General features: G+C 38.1%; 2 protein-coding genes across 2 annotated transcripts; both read left to right on the top strand.

Annotated features, from left to right (window-relative positions):
- The first annotated feature begins 3,676 nt into the window (after positions 1 to 3,676).
- Positions 3,677 to 5,989, top strand: LOC143571963 (cytochrome P450 Tp4149-like). The gene is made up of 2 exons (XM_077057250.1): positions 3,677 to 4,577; positions 5,381 to 5,989. Exons 1-2 carry the CDS (start codon positions 3,690 to 3,692, stop codon positions 5,987 to 5,989), a joined length of 1,497 nt encoding a protein of 498 aa, XP_076913365.1. The 5' UTR covers positions 3,677 to 3,689.
- An 8,438-nt stretch (positions 5,990 to 14,427) lies between these two features.
- On the top strand, positions 14,428 to 16,104 carry LOC143571964 (UDP-glycosyltransferase 85C1-like). Its single transcript, XM_077057251.1, has 2 exons — positions 14,428 to 14,970; positions 15,046 to 16,104. The coding sequence occupies exons 1-2, from the start codon at positions 14,454 to 14,456 to the stop codon at positions 15,978 to 15,980; spliced, it is 1,452 nt and encodes a 483-aa protein (XP_076913366.1). The 5' UTR covers positions 14,428 to 14,453; the 3' UTR covers positions 15,981 to 16,104.
- The last annotated feature ends 3,780 nt before the right edge of the window (positions 16,105 to 19,884 follow it).

The raw sequence follows: 19,884 nt of genomic DNA on the forward strand, positions 1-19,884 counted from the left end.
TAATGTAAAAAAACCTCTCAGACCAGTCATGAAGGCTCTTGAATGAAACAGTGGAGCACTTCACCTTCTGACTGCGAGGAATAAAAGAGATCCAATTGTCTTGGATCTTGGCCTTATAAAAATATTGAAAGCGCCGAGGAGTGGGTTCCTCGCGCTGGGATTTGCACATGAACTCAAAGTGAGTCACGCGCACGAGTCCAAACGGATGGACTTGGGATATGTGAATCCCATAGAACTTCAGCAGTGCACCCACAAACCTTGTCATCGGGAGACGAAGGTTGCAGTGGGTGAAAAAGTGGCTATATAGGGATATATAGCCGGCAGGCGGGTCCGCCGCGGTTTGCCCGGACCTAGGCAACATGCAGCCAAACAGGGTGGGAAAGCCCTGAGAGGTGATGAGGTTGTCGAGATCTGCCTGCTTCAATTTGCAGGGGATTTCATTCCACCTTTTGGTGGCCTTGGTCCTCCCTACTTCCTCCGATGTGGTCTCAACAACCTTCTTCCCCTTCCCCTTTTGCTTCAATGTCGACATCACCACAGATTTCACACGGCGTCTTCGAGAGGCAACGGAGGTGATTGAAGGGCTAGACGAGTATGAACTATCAGACATACAACTGTAATAGCCGATAATCGAGGATTCGAATCGATGTAAACACTCAAACCAGAATGTGAAAGCAGAAACTTGAATTTTAGCAACAATGAAGATGAAGATAAAAATTTCCTAAGGGCCTGCTTTTATAGGCCCAGGAGAGAGAAATGTGGCAGCTGATCGGATTTCACGCGCCCCCACTCGCAGGGGCAACCCAACGAAGGCGCGACACGTGTCCCTAACAGCTGTGTGAGGGGACAAAAAGATGTAACCGACCTGCCACGGAACAGAGACGCGCCCCCACTCGCAGGTACTAACCAATGCGAGTGCGACACGTGTTCAAGACAGCTGTGTGAGGGGACGTGAAAGGCAACTGTAGCACCTCGAGCACACGAAATGTCTGACACGTTTACGGCGCACGTCATCACCAACCAACCACGTGTTTGGACCTTTCGTTTTCAACCAAATGGATAGAACTTCGCGCGACGATGGAAACAACCAAGAAAACGACAAAACCCCCTATAAAAGGACAATTCAGTGAGTCTAATATCTATCTTACCACGCTCGCGCAAGATAAGACACACATTAGACTGGGGGGGCTTGAAGAGGTATGTACCCGCCTCAACACCAAGCAAGGCGGGTCAACCCACAAGATAAAGACATTATGAAGGCACAAAGCCAAAACCCAGGCGCATGGCGCATACAAAACATGCTCAGGCATCATATGCTCGCGCATCACATACGCGCGCGGCGCATATCACATGCTCTTGCACATCACATATGCGCGTGGCGCACCAGCGCGCGGCGCATATCACACGCTCGTGCATATCACACCTGCGCATGAAATATCTGCGCGTGAGAATAAAAAGAAGACTTCGCGCATCCTCAGGATGGGCGCATATCACACGTACACATAATCAACCTCGTCCTTATCCAAATCAGGATCAGGGCAACCTTGATTGTGCACGTCAGACAATCTTCCAGAAGGCATCTTTTTAAGGAGTAAGAATATGCTGATGTTGACAGCTGCCAAATGAAAGGTCGACAACTCAGCATGACACATGTGCTACCACATGATTACAACCAACGAGAAAGCGCCAGGTGTCCCAGAGGACACGTGGCGCAGTGCGATTGGAGGAGGCCAACGAGGCTGAGCCCAACCAGTGGAAACCCTAGCACTATAAATACAGCATCAACTCCACTTTGATGACACATTCATTCATACTCAATCATTGACAGTTACAAGCAGTGATATCACATTCAATCATATTGAATTATATTCACTCACAGTCAGTTACAGAAAACACACAGTCACACAATCAAGAGTATTCAGCGGTTCAGCAATACTCTTGAGATTCACTGACTCACACTTTATTATCTTCTCCACAAAGATACTGATTCTCACGCCGGAGGGTTACCCCAAAGAGGACCCCTCTGTCCCTTTCTGAGGGGTAAGTAACGGCGCTGTTCATTTTGTAGGTGGAAGAACACGGATTCAGAGGAACCATCGGTGAAACAGTTTAATCATACCCGAGGAAAGTAGATCTGCTACCAGTGAGTAGATCCACGTTTCTTCATGTGTATATATGTATATATATATATATATATATATTATATATATATGATTCTTTGGTGGCCATCCTTTTCTAGAATTACTGGTGTACATAAGCGTGTTCTGTTCATGGTCTTGTCCCAAAACACGAGGTCCAAGGCTTCAAGTCCTTTTTGATATCAAGTTAGCAACCTTTTCCCTCCTGAGTTGATTAATTAATATGCTAAGTTTCATGACCAACTAACCATAAATGAGACACCTTTTTAAGCTTGAACATAACTTTTTGGTGAAACCGGTTTGGATTTTGGTTCTAGAACAATACTTGGGTGGTGTTTGTTTTTTGCTAGAAGATCTTCCTGGTCTTTTATGTCTGCACCGCGCAGACCATACGCATATCTTTAGGCTTGAAGACTGTTTGTTTTTCTGAAGACATTTCATTAAAAAACGTCTTCGCGTCCTCTTATCCTAGAAGACATGAACCAACCTCTTTTCACATCTTCTATCTTATTCCAAACCCTAGCCCCCTTTCATTCTACCTTCTCCTTCCCTTCATCTCTCCCCTACCATCTCCCTTCATCTCCTCCCCGACCTCCACCACCGCGACCTCCACCATCGGCGACCCCCACCACCGCGAACTCCACCACCGGCGACCTCCACTATCGCGCCGCACCGCCGCTGCTCCATTGTATAATTGTCCAATTATCGTTAGTTTTTTTATTGAAAAAAGTTTGTAGAAAGTTTATGTTTAATGAAGATCTTGTTCCATTAAGTTTGCATAAAGTTTAAGTTTGAAGACCTTTTTTATGTTTAAAAATTCGGTTTATTTAAATTTCTGTTTATTTTAACAGTTTGCAGACGTGTTAAAAAACAATCAGTCTTTTTCTTGCAGACTGCAAAGGTTTGATTCACCTATTCTGCTACATATGTCTGCAGATGTGGTCCTCTTAAAAAACAAACAACACCTTGGTCTTGATCGATTTCTTGTTACTTGATGTAAACGAACATAAGATGAGCACAAATCCCATGCTTGAAGAACCGAAATGAAAGAGAGTAGGGAATCAGGAGGTTGTGTGTATTTAAGGAGTTGCTGAAATATGAATGAATGATTTTAGGGATCTTAGGGATTAAGTGCGGATATAAGGCCATAAGGGTATTTATACCCTAAGGCTAATGAAACCCGAACCCATCTTTTCTTTAAGCCTAATTTACTTGAGTCTGTAAATTCTTTAGTCCAACTCTTATTACTTTTTATTTGAAATAAATAATAATCCTCAAAACAAAATAATAATATTCAATATTGTTATTTATTAAAAATTTCGGATGTTACATTTAATCTCCTACAAATTAGTTTTTCAAGACGTGCTAGCATAGCTAGACGTTCAAAATAAATATACTTTTCAAGTTATAAGTTGAAAATAATAAAACAAGCATCGCTCACATTGTATAAAACTAATATAATTTATTAAGATCCATCACTATTTATACATATGACTCCTCAAGGCAGTATTAGAGCATAGCAAATCAACACATTTGCTAGTTAGTTAGATCATGGAAATCTTTTCATCCTTACAAACTCTTCTCCTCTCTTTGTTTTCATGCATCCTTTTAGTGACTTTTATTTGTGTCAAACAAATTTCATTTGATTCTAAGAATAAGAAAAACATACCACCATCTCCTCCAAAACTTCCAATAATCGGAAACTTCCATCAAGTTGGCTCAAACCCTAATCACAACCTTCAAATATTGTCCCAAAAATATGGACCACTAATGCTCCTTCAGCTCGGTAGCACCCCCGCACTTGTAGCATCCTCTGCTGAAGCTGCACAAGAGATCATGAAAACCCATGATCTCTCATTTTGTAGTCGACCGAGATTAACTATGCCCAACATACTGGTCTTTGGTTCTAACGGCATAGCCTTTTCTCCTTATGGGGAATCCTGGAGGCGGTTAAAGAGCATTGTGGTGCTGAAGCTTCTAAGTAATGCACGAGTCAAGTCATACCAAAATGTGAGAGAAAATGAGATACGTGATATGATTCGGCAGCTTGGAGAAAGTTGTGGGACTACCATTGATATGGGGTCGATGTTTATTTCGCTAACAAATAACATAGTATGTCGGGTTGCCCTCGGAAGGAAATTTGATGGATTAGATCACACACACTTAGTTGAAAGGTTCATGAATATGCTTAACGTATTTTGTATTGGTAGTTATATTCCATGGTTATCATGGGTGGATCAAGTCATTGGTTCTATAGGAAGAGCGGAAAAAATAGCTAAAGAATTTAATGAGCTTCTTGAAAGGGTTATTGAGGACCATATAAACAAGAAAAATGGGGAGGATGATGAAGCTCGGGAAGACTTTGTTGACATCTTACTAGATCTCCAAAAAGATAAAGCATCCACCCTTCATAGGGATTCTATTAAAGCTCTCATCTTGGTATTTCTCCTCCTCCTCCTCCTCCTCCTCCTCCTCCTCCTATACTTTACTTTAATTCGATAAACATGAATTCGTACAGTACTGCCACTTTAATTCATATTTCCCAAAAACATATATTTCTCTAACTCTAGATTTATGTAATTAGAAATTTAAACTGATCATATGACAAATGGAGTGTTGAAGAGTGGAGTATAACACATAGCTTTACTTGTATTATTTACTTGTAATATAACAAACTATTTTGTTTTTCAGTTACAAAGAAAATTTCATTATTGAAACTTTTACCGGGAAACTAGAAAATATTATGTCTTCATCATTCACATGTACTTCACTTTTATTCGAAAAACACGAATACGTGAATTACTTGCTGACTTTAATTCATATATATTTCCCAGAAACATATACATTTCTCAGATTCTTTTGACTTTTGTAATTAGAAATTTTAAATTCCTTCGTATAATTATCTACTGTCTGGCAAACTATAAATAACAAATTATTGTGTTTTTTTAGTCACAAAGAAGATTTCATTACCGGGAAACTAGAAAGTATAACCCACCAAGAAAATTAGTATGTTTTTTAGTTAAATTTCTTACTTATTATTTAGCCGCCTTCATACTTCCTGGGTTTTACTCACACTCCAACGTGTGGGACAACAAAAGGCTTGCTAAATTTCTGTTCCTTAGTACTCAAGATTCAACCCAAAATTTTTACCATTTTTAAGTTTTAATTTTCCAACAAGTTATAAGTCGTACTGAAACAACAATTTCTAATTAGCCCACTAAAGATTGTGTTCCTTAATATAGGAGGCGTTTGCAGCTGGAACTGAAACTATAAAAACAAGTGTAGAGTGGACAATGAGTGAGCTAATAAAAAACCCAAAAGCAATGAAAAAGCTTCAAGAAGAAGTAACAAAAGTGGGACAAGGAAAATCCATGATTTCCGAGGAGGATTTGGAAAGAATGTCATATCTTAAACTTGTCATAAAAGAGTCTTTGCGGTTGCATACTCCATTCCCACTTCTCCTTCCCCGAGAATCAATGCAAGACGTAAAATTAATGGGGTATGATATTGCAGCAGGCACACAAGTAATTATCAATGCTTGGGCGATAGGAAGAGATCCTGCCTCGTGGGAAGAACCAGATGAGTTTAGGCCTGAGAGGTTCTTAAACACTTCATTTACTCACCATGGGTTGCAATATGAATGGATTCCATTCGGTGCTGGCCGAAGATCATGCCCTGGTATTCAGTTTAGTGTACCCGTTATCGAGCTTGCGATAGCGAATATTGTTTATAAGTTTGATATGGCGTTGCCAAATGGAATAAGAAATGAGGATTTGGACATGACCGAGGTAATTGGTAGTACAGTCAACAAGAAGTACTCACTACTCGTCTCGGTGAGCCCTCGGTTCTAGTAGTTTATGTTGGATGGTCGGTTCAAAGGTATTGAATTTGTGTCATTGTAAACGTTTGAATGAATGTTGCAGTCAGAGTCATTCAAACGTACTTATGTATTGCATGCGTGTCTTAAAGTCTTTGGTTAGGTAATGTAGATGTGGTGTGATCATACAGTCGAGTCTTTCGAAAGAAGTCTGTAATTTCATCAGATTTGCAATTTATTTCTTTTAAGGATTAAGCATAAAATGTGTCGCATTCGAGTGGAAAAATAAAGATTGAGACATAAATTATAAGAAGTTTAGACTTTTTTTTATTGTATTTTTATTATTTATTTTCCCTTATTGTGGAACATATATAGCTCACCATACTTGTAAGGAATTTAAATTTTTTAAAAGGCTTGAAAGGAATTTAATATTGGCCATTCGGTCATTTCCATGTTTTATCTATAGACAAAATCCAAACTTTTCAATATCATCCGAATCAAATATTAGTTTTTAATAACACGTTATTGAATATCTTATGAATATTTTTAACCTGCTCCATATAATTAACAGAATAAATACAATTCATCAGATTTTGCTTATCGAAGTTTAGGTGCAAACAGGTTTTAAAATGATTGGGGATTGCTTTAAATGAAGTTGATTAGAACCTAATGATATTCAATTTGTAAAGCATGAAAACGATTTTTTGAATAATCGCATTAAATCAAATCAAATTATAAATGAAAAACTTAACCCAAAAATAGTAACAAAGTACTAGTTTTAAGTGTTCCACCAAACTTGCTCAGTATGTTTCCTTTAAAGACATTGGACTTTCATTAGGTGACGGTACCGTCAACCGTGACACTCGTATGCAACTTTCTTTTATCAGTATTATTTTTATTTAGTCAAACGCGGCATATATGAATATTGGTTATCAATTATTAATAGGTGAAATCTTTCCCATTTAACTTGACGTTTAAGGTATAGAAAAAAAGAAAGAAAATTTATCGCAATAAGCATGTTGATCATATATTTTACAATAATAGACAAGGAAATCAACTTTACCAAAATAGGCACACCCAATAACATGGAATATGGTAGACACATAGGTAATGTTTGGTATCAAAGAATGAATGGTGGAATGGAATGACTTATTCCAATTGAATGAATTAAAACATGTTTGGTTGTCATGTGGTAATGGAATGGGTTATTCCTAAAAAAATGAAACTCCTTCCAATTATAGAATTTTCATTCCTTTAGGAAGGAGTGTTTTTTTTTCATTCCTTCAAAGAATGAAAATGACCTAATAATAATAATAACAAAAATTATTATTATTATTATTATATTATAATTATTGTTATATTATCAATATAATATAGTATATTATTATTATTATTAATATCATTATTGATTTATATATTATAATATAAGGGTATATTTGGTACGGGGTAATAGAATAGATGAGGGAATGGAATGGACGTGGTAATGGAATGGAGAAAGGAATAAAATGGATCATTACCATTCCATTGTCATGTTTGGTTACCATGTAAGAATGGAATGATTAATCACTTTATCATTATTAATATTTTTATTAGTAATAATAATAATAAAAAAATAAATAATATTAATAATAAATGAATATTCATAATAAGTATTTTTAGGACCTCGTGCTGCAACGAGATCGTTAAACTGTATATGCGTTGTGAAATGTTAACTCATCTAATTTAAAAATAAAATATATTGATAATGTAGTAATAGTTCTAATATAATAATAGTTATATTATAATATACAAAAGGATAATGATAATATAATAACTATAATTAGAAAATAATAATAATAATAATATAATTATAATTTTATAATAGTAATAATGATGTTGACTTTTTGACTTTTTCATTCCTTAAAGGAATGAAAAAAAAAACACCCATACCCAAAGGAATGAAAATCCTAAAAATGGAAGGAGTTTAATTCCATTTGGAATGATCAATTCCATTCATGCATGGTAACCAAACATGTTTTTTTCCATTCCTTTGGAATGGCTTATTACATTTCACCTTCCATTCCTCCATAACAAACACTACCTAACTATTATTAGAATTATTATTATATTTAAATTTGGTGAGCTAACATTTCACAACGCGTATGTATGATTCAACGCTTTTACGATTATTTTTATTTGATTAAATATCTCGTTGTAACGCGCGTGTTTTAAAAACTAGTTATTATGAATATTCATATTATTAATTATTATTATTATTTTCTACTACTAATAATAATTAGTAAATAATGATAAATATTATCAGTTTATTATTATTAGTAAATATTATTATTATTATTATTATTAACAATAATAATATTTACTAATAATAATAATAAAGTGAAAAATCATTTCATTCCTACATGATAACCAAACATTACAATGGAATGTAATGATCCATTTCATTCATTTGTTCATTCCATTACTACATCCATTCCATTCCTTTATTCATTTCATTGCCCCATACTAAACAGAATCATAATTTCTTTAGGCTTCAACATGCAACCCTTTAGCATAACTCTGAATTTCATAAAAAAAGTTAGTTGGCACCAAATAGAATAAGATTGTGTTTGGTAAGTCACCACATCCATCGGCCACCATCACCACATTTTTATTTCATTCTTTGTTTTTTTTTCCCGGCTATGGAACAACACAACATAATGATCCATTTCGTTCTCACATGGCAACCAACATAGGTAATGAAATAGTAATGATCTATTTCATTTCTTGTTCATTCCATTATCTCGTACATTTCATTTCCCTGTCCATTCCATTACCCCATACCAACAGACCCTTAGATAGCGTTTGGTATGCAGGAATGAGAGACGAAATGAAATGGACCCCTTGTGAAGGAATTAAAAAAGTGTTTTTGGTTGATCAATGGAATTGTAAGGCCCTGACCCGGGTGCCCTACATTGGCATAGGATTTACTCATAAACACAGTTCTAAATATCAGAGTGAATTGAAATTTTTCTCAGAATAATTAAAAGTCAACCATTCAATATAAAACATTCAAATATTGTCTTTAAACATAACTCAAAACATCCTAAATAAAAATCGTAGCAATCCCTCCTTATATGCTAGTCTCTTCAGTTCATGTCATGTGTCTTCCTCAAGCCAGCTGCTTTAACTTATTTGCCTGCGTGCATACTATAAGTCAGCTATGCTGAGTGAGTTCTAGTTAATCAGGCAACATAAATTACATTCACATACTTACATATGCGTATCCAAAGATACATATTACATACCTAACCTGTTTACTTTTCTTTCATGCATACATACGTACATTTATACTTTCATGCTTTATTGTTTTAACTTTCATATTACATACATAACTATCTTTACACTTTTAAGAGCCTTTCGCCCTATAACCTCACAGATATTATAAGGGTCTGGTACCTATCCTCTCAAATATTATGAGGGTTTAGTCCCTACCATCTTAGATATTATTAGGGTCTGGTTCTTATCATCTCAGATATTTTAAGGGTCTGGTCCATATCCTCTCATATATTATTATGGTTTGGTCCTACCATCTCAGATATTATAAGGGTCTGGGCCTATCCTCTAAGATATTATTAGGTTCTGGTCCCTTCTTTCCATACAACCATACATACATTCCATATATTCATACATATATAACCATACCTTTCAACTTACATACATATTCACATATCATACACTTACTATATTTTGTAAGTGTAATAACCTATCATAGAGTATGCATACAGTCCCGAAAAACATAACAGAGTAAAGGGGCTAAAAACTCACTTGAATCCTGTTTCTTTCAGAGCTTATGGTTACACCTCTCTTCAGCTGGGCACGACTAAATGTGTAATAATTACAAGCATCACTTTAGCTTCTCATAACCAAATCATATTTCTAGGTTAGCGAAGCTCCTAAAGATGGGGGTCCGGGGGCAGCACCCTGGTTGCGGGGTCCTAGGGGCTGCCCCTAGCAGGGTCCAAAGGGCAAAGCCCCTGGCTGGGGTTAAATTCATTAGAATCGAGTCGAGTCTCCAACAAGTCGAATCAAGTTTCGAATCGAGTCGAGTTTCCAATTGAATCGAATCGACTTTTAAACGAATCGAATCGAATTTTTAAACGAATCGACTTTTTTAAACGAATCGAATCAAAATTTTTAAACGAATCGAATCAACGTTTTAAACGAATCGAATCGCATTCCTCCGAATGCGATTCGAATTTGGTTTTCAGACCTTTAAGCTATACTCGTTGTTCTTTTATCCCTTAAAGGTCCGTTTTACTACTACACGAGTTTTGGGTCATAACAACTTCACCTTCTTGCTTTAACAGGGTCTGAGCATCACCCATCCGTCCCGTCTCGTACCCGTTAAGTAGTTTACTATAGAGTTTAGATTTTCTAACACTATAAGGTCCGATTCATCAGCTTACCAAGGCGTTCGTCAAACCGACATGAAATACATAACCTTTAAACTAAAACTTACCTCTTTCAGTTCGGATTCGAGTCTAGACGCGGATATAGACACTTTCTTGCTTCGGATCTAATTCAACACGTGAACCTAGACGTGTTTCTTGTTGTTTGATGAAGATTCGACACGAAATCTACCCTTTCTTCAGCTCGGATCTAGGTCCGAAATGATAAGAGTGTTTGTGTGTGTTTTTTAGAGTGTATAGAGGCAAGGATGATGGAAATGAAGGTTTTAGGTTTTTAGAGAGGTTTAAGGGTGTTTGAATACCCCTAACGAAATCTGCCTTTTCTTCAGCTCGGATCTGGCTCCGAAATGATAAGAGTGTTTGTGTGTGTTTTTTTAGAGTGTATAGAGGCAAGGATGATGGAAATGAGGGTTTTAGAGAGGTTTAAGGGTGTTTGAATACCCCTAAGGTTATGGACCTTAAGTCCCATCACCATCCCTGTATCCATCTTTTATTTTCCAAACCCACGCTTAACTTATTATTACTCTACATAACCAAACACACACAATTAATTAAAATAACAGTCTTTTATTATTTATTCATAAAAACAAGATGTTATAGGAATAGAATCACCTATTACAATGTTAATTCTAATCTCTCTAAAACACCCAAAATTCATTCCACCCCTCCATGGTTTTCAATCATTCCATTGCCTCTTTCACACTATACATATCACCTCCACCACCATCCCACCCACCACCGCCGCCGCCAGTCTCTCACCACTACCACCATGAACCACCATTATTGCCCGCCCACCACGGCCACCGCCCACCACCACCGCTCGTCAACGCCACCAACCATCGCCACCGCAGCCCACCACCGCCACCACCGACCACCATTCCCGCCCACCATCCCCACCACCACTACCACTCACAACCATTTTTATTTTATTCCATCTTTTATAGCCTACTAAGCATCACAATGTAAGAACTCATTATATTTCCATATGGGACTAAACGCCTCAATGAAATGGTAATGATAAATTTCATTACAAATTAAAGAAAAATGTAGAAAACAGTATTGAAGAAATCTTGGATTACATAATGATTGAGGATTGCGTAACTTACATTGGTGATAGATGGTGGTGTATGAGAGCTTGTGCATTATTTAGGAGTGAGAAATTCGCATATAACATAAAATTTACGGATTCGGATATATTCTAAAGAAGTGAGCCAGCTTTGAGTCGAACCCCGTGGACAAATTTAGTTAAAGGGGTCGTTTAGTACCAACATCACAGGTTCATTAATTTAACTAGTTTAACGCATTTATCTAACTACACTTTTAGCCATTTCTTCTGTCAATATTAAAAGTTTGACATTGTTTAAACATAATTTTTTCAAAACATAAAAATCATAGGTAAATTTAGATCTTTAAAGTAATAATATGCAAAAATAAATAAATTTTGATTTTATGATTAAACGGATCGTATTAATGTTAGCACGTGAATACACATGTCATGTTTGCATTCATGTGTGAAAAAAACTTTCTGGCTTGTATATATTTGGTTCGTGTAAAATTTTTAGGCATGTCTATTCCACCTGCCAACCCGTACATGACAGGGACAAACCCAAACTCCCAAAGACAAAAGCTCAAAACCCAACTATGTATGGCCCAACAAACTTAAACTAAACGGACCATAGAGAGGGTGATGCCCAAATCTGACAATCGCAAATAAAATAAAGCAAAACATAATCCATCAGCCCACAATCAAAAGACCACAACGAGATTATGCCTAATAAAAAACAAGAAGATTAAAAAAACCAGCCATATGTCTTCCTTTATGTGAGAGCCCAAATAAAAAATGCATAAGAGCATTCACAACCTATTTCCATTTGTGAAAGAAATTTGTAAATTATATGGTATAGTAATTATATGTGGTTGTGTGTAGAGAAACTCGATTGAATGCCAATTGTTTTTGTTTTAGTTCCGTTATGTAACAAACGTGACGGAAACCGACCAAATTCCCGTAGACTCACTGCATTTTGTTTTAATTTTGATACCTTAACTAACGTCACGAAAGCCTACCGATGCCAATTTTGTTTTTGTTTTAGTTCCGGTACCGTAACCAATGTGACGGAAATCAGCCAAATTTGCTTAGAGTCACCACCTTAACTTCCGGGATTGACAATGCTTGTAAATTATAGGTTGGAAAGAAATATGTAGTGTTTTTTGTAAATTTGGGGAAAATTGTTTGCCCCTATTTATTTTTTAATATTTGTTGGATTGGTTGTGAGTAGAGGAGAGAGAAAACTGTAATGATAAAAGTATTATTTAATTTAACAGGAAAGAGAAATGTAGTGTTTTGTAATGTAATTATAGAGATAAGGATGAAGAACGGGATGTGAATGCTCTTAGGTGTTGTTTCTTTTTTAAGACAAAAACTGTCTACAATCTGATTTCATGTCTGTAACTGAAGACGTAGTCTAAAAGTCTGTAACATGAAAATATAATACTGTTTGTTTTATAAACTGGATATCATCTGCATAAGCTGAAAATTAGTTACCTATCATACATATCACAGTAGTTATAATTTATTTAACATTTGTATACTGCTAAAATAATTGATGGTGGCGTATGAACTGTGGAAATGGGTGGTGCCGTGGTGGTGGACGATTGGTGGCAGACGATTGTGGTAGGCGGTGAGCGGGTGGTGGTTTACGGTGGGTGGTGGAGATGGACAGCTGTGGTGGGTGGTGGACGGTGACGGTGGGTGGTGGTGGTGAGTGGTGGTGATGGACAGTTGTGATGGGTGATGGTAGTGGTGGACGGTGGGGGTGTGTGGTGGTGGCAGTGGACGGTGGGTGGTGGAGATGGACAGCTGTGGTGGGTGGTGGACGGTGACGGTGGGTGGTGGTGGTGAGTGGTGGTGATGGACAGTTGTGATGGGTGGTGGTAGTGGTGGACGGTGGGGGTGTGTGGGGGGTGGCAGTGGACGGTGGGTGGTGGACAGTGGTGGTGTGGTGGACGATGGTGGTGGCCGACGGTGGGTGGTGGTGATGGACGATGGTGGTGGTGGGTGGTGGTGGTGGATGGTGGGGGTGGGTGGTGTGGTGGCGGACGGTGGGTGGTGGTGATGGACGGTTGTGGTGGGTGTGGACGGTGGTGGTGGCCGACAATGGGTGGTGGTAGTGGACGATGGTTGTGGTCGACGGTGGGTGGTGGTGGTGATGGACGGTGGTGGTGGTGGTGGTGGTGGTGGTGGTGGGTTGTGGGGGGGGGGGGGAATGGTGGTGGTGGTGGTGGGTTGTGGGGGGGGATGGTGGTGGTGGTGGTGGGTTGTGGGGGGGGATGGTGGTGGTGGTGGACTGCGATGGTGGCGGTGCACGGTGGGTGGTGGTGGTATTGGACATCGGGTGTTGATAGGATGTGAAGAAGTGGAAAGAAATTGAACAATAACTTATTTTTTAAGTTCATAAAAGCATTTTTTAGATCTTTTTCTTCTAAAAAAACAAACAGTCTTCAGAAGCTTATATCTGCGCGCCAGCAAACGTCAGCTCCTTACAAACCTTTTAAACAAATACATACAGAACCTTAGATATATACTTTTACAAGAAGATATAGAATAATGAGCTGTCTCTTTAATTTCTTTCTAGATTTTAAAATACACGATAGAAAGCAATGACGTACATGTCCCAACAAAATCTTCATCGAAGCCCAACTAATACTATGTTTTGCTATGTCATGTCGTCATATATTTGGACATGCTCAAATTTCGATCCCCTGGCATCACAAAAGATGTATCATCGATCGGCTACTAATTAATTGTATAGAAAGTTAACAAAGCCATATGTACCACAACAAATTAAGTATATATTGATGCCGAATAAATTGTTTTTCTAGAAAACATCAATTTGCATTTTGGTTATTATATTCTAGAAAATAATATATAATATTGATATATTTAGCTTTCATGTTGATATTATCTCCATTATTGTCTTGTGAGTGTGAGTGTGAGTGTGAGTGTGAGTGATATTAATCCTAGTATCCAACGTTGTGTAAACACAAACAAAGATGAATCCATTGCCCATAATCGATCAAAAGAAGCCTCATGTGTTGTTCGTACCATATCCAGCACAAAGCCATATCAAGTGTATGCTCAAACTCGCCAGGCTTCTGAACCACAAGGGCCTCAGTGTCACCTTCATCAACACACAGACGAACCAAAAGCGGCTCGTAAAGTCCGGTGGGACTCGTTGGCTGGACAATACTCCCAACTTTCAGTTCAAAACGGTTCCAGATGGCCTCCCTTATGCTACAGAAGATGATATAGAACATACTCAAACCGTAGCTGAACTTTGGAGCTACATGGGAACCAATTTCTATGATTCGTTCCTTGATGTTGTGTCCGGCCTTGAAACTCCGGTTACTTGTGTTGTTTGTGATGGTTTTATGACTTACACAAATACAATGCTTGCTGCTGAGAAGCTTAAGATCCCAGTAATCCTTTTCTGGACCATGGCTGCCTGTGGATTCATGGGGTTTTATCAGGTGAAAGTTCTCATGGAGAAAGGACTTGTCCCGCTAAAAGGTTTGGTTTTTCCTGGTCAGTCTGTTAAGCTTTGATACTCAAACACTGCTTATATAGCATAATTTATTATTGCAGATGAAAGTGCTTTGACAGATGAGTATCTTGACATGGAAATAGATTGGATTCCTGGAATGGAAGGACTCCGTTTGAGAGAATTACCTGAGATTATGCGATACTTAAAACCGGAAGATCCTGCATTTAAATACCTCCTAGAAACCGCTCAGGCGGCTGATAATGTTTCGCATATTATCATCCATACGTTCGAGGAGCTAGAAGATAGACTCGTCAAAGGGATTAAATCCATCTTTCCAGATGTCTACACCGTTGGACCTCTTCAGTTACATCTAAATCAGATTAAAGAAAAGGAAACCAATAACATGGATGTAAGTTACTATAGTTTATGGAAGGAAGAACCCGAGTGTATCCAGTGGCTCCAATCAAAAGAACCGAATTCTGTAGTGTATGTCAATTTTGGAAGTATAGCAGTAATGTCTTTACAAGAACTGGTAGAATTTGGTTGGGGGCTTGTAAACAGCAATATTTACTTTCTGTGGATTATACGGACGGATTTGGTGGACGGGGAGGCTGTAGTGTTGCCTCAAGAACTCAAGGATGCAATGAACGAGAAAGGATTCGTGGCAAGCTGGTGTTCACAGGAAGAGGTGTTGAATCACCCAGCCGTTGGTGGGTTCCTGACTCATGGTGGGTGGGGTTCGGTCATTGAGAGCTTGTCAGCTGGGGTACCAATGATATGTTGGCCGGTTGCCGGGGACCAGCAGGTAAACTGTAGGCAAATGTATAAGGAATGGGAGGTTGGCATGGAGATTGAGAAGAATGTAAAGAGGGATGAAGTAGAGAAGCTCGTGAGGGTGTTAATGGAGGGATTAGAGGGTGAAAAGATGAGGAAGAAGGCTATCGAATGGAAGAAAACAGCAGAAAACGCGGTATCTTCAAACGGCTTGTCTTGTTTGGATATAGAGAAACTTGTTAACATGATCATCAACCTATGAGTTAAGTACTGGTTTGAACTGAAGGCAGCAAATGACTTGGATATTACATATGAGTATTTTTGGTTGGGTATTACATATGGTTTATAGTTGTGGTTCCAATAATAAGAATAATAAGTTTGGTAATTAAGTTGGTTATTTTTGTATCTCATTTGGTGCATGCTATCATGCTATATGATTGTTATTATGTATATTTCTGAACTCAGAAGTGAGTGGTAGGGTAATTCTAAATTCTTGATTTATCATATTATGATTATTATACGTTGGTATATTTTAATTTGAAAGTTATAAAATGCTGACTATAGTTTGAATAAATGTTAAATTGTGGTCAAAATTGTACTGCTAGACTTTTTTGTTCAACGTCCAAATGAGTGGGGGCTCTTGAGTCCAGACGACTTATCGTGTCATTGTCAGAACCCCAAATGTTAGATATGAGGACGTTGGTTGGCTTTAACTTGATCAATAATAGAACATATTAATTTAAAAAATGAGTGTGACTGAATGTGAAACATTATCCTTAAAACTTTATGACCGTATTTGTTTTTTAAAATATTTCTTAAGTGGAGCTTGTATTTCGAAACGACTTTTAAGATAGAAGGAAAATTAACACAAGAACTCAATATTTATAATGATTCGCGTGGGTGTTAACCAACTCTCCTTGCATGCCCTCAATGATATTCATTATTCAACAAGGGAGTGATATTTTAATAGTGATCACCTTTTTTATCTTTCCACTAGTAATGATGGCATCGCACAAATTATACTGTATACGGTATACCAATAGAAAAATTATCAAAATAGACATCATAGCCATTGACTTTTCCAAAAAAGACATGTTCTTTTCAGCCTGCATGTCCCACAAACATTAACTCTCTTAGTTAGTCAGAGACAAGTATTTCAAAAATGTCGGCTAAGAAGGCTAACCGCTTAGCTGGTGCCCCCGGCATTGAAACCCATGAAATTCTACATGTGTCTAACGTTTAGACGTGACACTAGCTTATAAGTCCACATTAGTTTTACGACCAGCTCGACCAAGACACAGGGTTAGCCGGCGGCTCAAAAAAAATATTATTTTCATGGTTAAGTCGAATATATAGGTTGAGCCAAAGATACAAGCTGAGTTGTTGTAGTATTGAAGTAGGTGGATGCCATCGAATGCCTTCAAGCATTCGAGTTGCTAAAGGAGAAACTGGCGAATGCCCCCAATATGATTGCCCCTGCCTAGACTCTACTATTTCAATTGATGTGTATGATGCAAGCGAATTTGCAGTTCGGGCGTTTTTGGACCAAAGAAAAGATGAGACTTTCACTCGGTTTACTATGCAGGTAAGATATTGAATGATACGCATGAGCTTTAGATAACTACTATCAAATTAATAACTCCTTGTTATGGTCTTAGCATTTGATAAATTTTGGTCTTATACATCTTGTTATGCCCAGAGACCATTGTGTACATGGACCGTGTCGCCCTTTGTTATTTGTTTAGTAACAAGATGTGAAGCTGAAATTAATACGTTAATTGCTTTGCTGCAAGAGGTTCATATAGAAATTTGTGATAAGAAAAGGGTCGAGAATGTCGTAGTGGACCATATTTTGAGTCTTGAGTGCTCAATTTATCGCAACAAGTGGATCACACATAAACGGAAATTTCACCCACGCGTTCCATATGCACATAGAGATTAGGATGAGGATCTTCCTTGATTTGTTGACTTCGCACGTCATCTTGCGAGTGTGATTGTGTTGAAAGGCCTTACACACTAGAAAAAAAGAAAAGAAATTTCTTCTTATGTGAAGTATTATATATATATATATATATATTAATTGTGAGATGTTGGTTTACTCATAAAATGGCACTATTCTACTGCTCCTATTTTCTATGCATAAGTTACAAGTCTATAAAGCATTTTTTATCTCTCTTTCAACTACTCTCATCTCTTTCGTGATTATAATAAGGAAAATTGGTTTTTATTGGTCCCAATTATTTCATTGTTGTTGGCGCTGGTCCCAACTTTTATTTTGGCTGGCAACGGTCCCAACTTTAACAATCGCTTCTTCCACCAGTCCGCGATTAACGGAATACTAACTCCGTTATGTTTTTACTGATATGTCCATCTGAGTTGTCAAAAAAATGTTACGTGGCAGCCACCTCCCCACACCCCGTCCCACCGCCACCCCCCACCACCAACGCCCAACGCAGCATCGGCATCACCGTCAACCTCTCCGACGAGTCCGCCTTCGCCGTCAAATGGATAGTCGACCTCTCCGATGAGTCCGCCGACGAGTTCGAACATGAGAATGTGTTTGTACTTAACTTATTACATTCTTATATCATCCCAACACATCCACCAAATTAAAACCAAACTCTCCGGAGCTTCAACAATCATTCCCTCCAACGAAACAGAGCTATACAACACCGACTTACGATCAATCGGAGGTAAATCATTGCCTAATTTATCCACACTTCGCAAATCCACACATTTCCAAGGCCCCAAAGTTCTTCAGGAAAGTTAGATGTGTTCATAAATCAATTTGTTTTGTTGGGTTTTTTCTCGAATTAACAATTAATTGCATTATTTGTAGCTTCCATTAGGCAATTTGACATTAGATCTGTCAAATTTAAGGTTGACTCTTCGTTGTCGGTGTCAATGTCTGTAATTGATAAGTCAACGGAGCCCCAGTCAGCGCCGTAGAGGACGGAGGTGGGCCTAACGTGGGTTAAGATGATGGCGTCGCCAGGACAGAGTTACTGGTTGACGGCGAAGGCGGACGGCGTCGCCGGGACGGAGGTACTGGTTGACGGCCCATTTGAAGGCGAAGGCGGACTCGTCAGAGAGCTCGACGGCGATGCCAATGCGGCGTTGGGCGATGGTGGTGGGGGTGGCGGGAGTGGCGATGGGACGATGGTGTGGGGAGGTGGTTGTCACGTAACATTTTTTTGACAACTCAGATGGACACATCAGCAAAAACATAACTGAGTTAGTACTCCGTTAGTCGCGGACTGGTGGAAGAAACGAATGTTAAAGTTGGGACCGTTGCTAGCCAAAATGAAAGTTGGGACCAGCACCTACAAAAATGAAATAGTTGGGACCGATAAAAACCAATTTTCCTTATAATAATTTACATATTCATTTTTCAATACCGAAGAAAAATGAGTGGTTCTTAACCACTGATGCATTCATGTTGGTTTTTCACACTATATCAAGATTTCCTTTTTTGTTTATCCCTTTGTAAATAAAAACACTTTGATATTATCCAATGGCTTGTGCTAATATTTTCTTTTATATTTTATTTTCTTAAGCTGCGTTCCAGGATATTTCTTTTTCCATTATAAAATTTAATTTAAACTAATTTTGTTGCTCTATTATATCCTTGAGACGTGATTATTTTTATATATGCTTTCATAAAAGTTTTGTTAAAAATAGCTCAAATATGATAGTTTTTTCCTTTTCCCTTGCGATAAAAGTTTTGTTAAGAATTGAGTAGGTCAAATGATTGAAGCAACATAGTATTCTGAACATACCATTTTCGATGTCCAGGTCTTCAGTTGTTATAACGAGTGCCAATAGAGTGACGTACCAAACCAACACCAACCTAATTCCCCAGCGCGTAGCGCGGGTATCCCACTAGTTACCTTTAATTGAGAAGATCTCTATTTGTTTCATGTTTGATCGGATCAGCTCGTGCGCAGGTGCGTTAATGGTTATGAGGCACGCAAGATCTAAATGGGCCCTTATTGTGCGTACGTGCATTCATTGAGAGGGCGATAAATGGGCCCTTATTGTAACAAAAAATATATATATAACAATCTAAAGTCGTCTAACTAAAGCATTCACGTAAAGCAAATAAATAAATAATCACTAATCAACAGACATTAAATCAATAATCTGGATTATTAATCTTCTAATCT

Source organism: Bidens hawaiensis, unplaced genomic scaffold, assembly GCF_021521415.1.
Source record: "Bidens hawaiensis isolate Kalapana, Puna unplaced genomic scaffold, B.hawaiensis_p1.1 tig00025638_1, whole genome shotgun sequence".
Classification (NCBI taxonomy): domain Eukaryota; kingdom Viridiplantae; phylum Streptophyta; class Magnoliopsida; order Asterales; family Asteraceae; genus Bidens; species Bidens hawaiensis.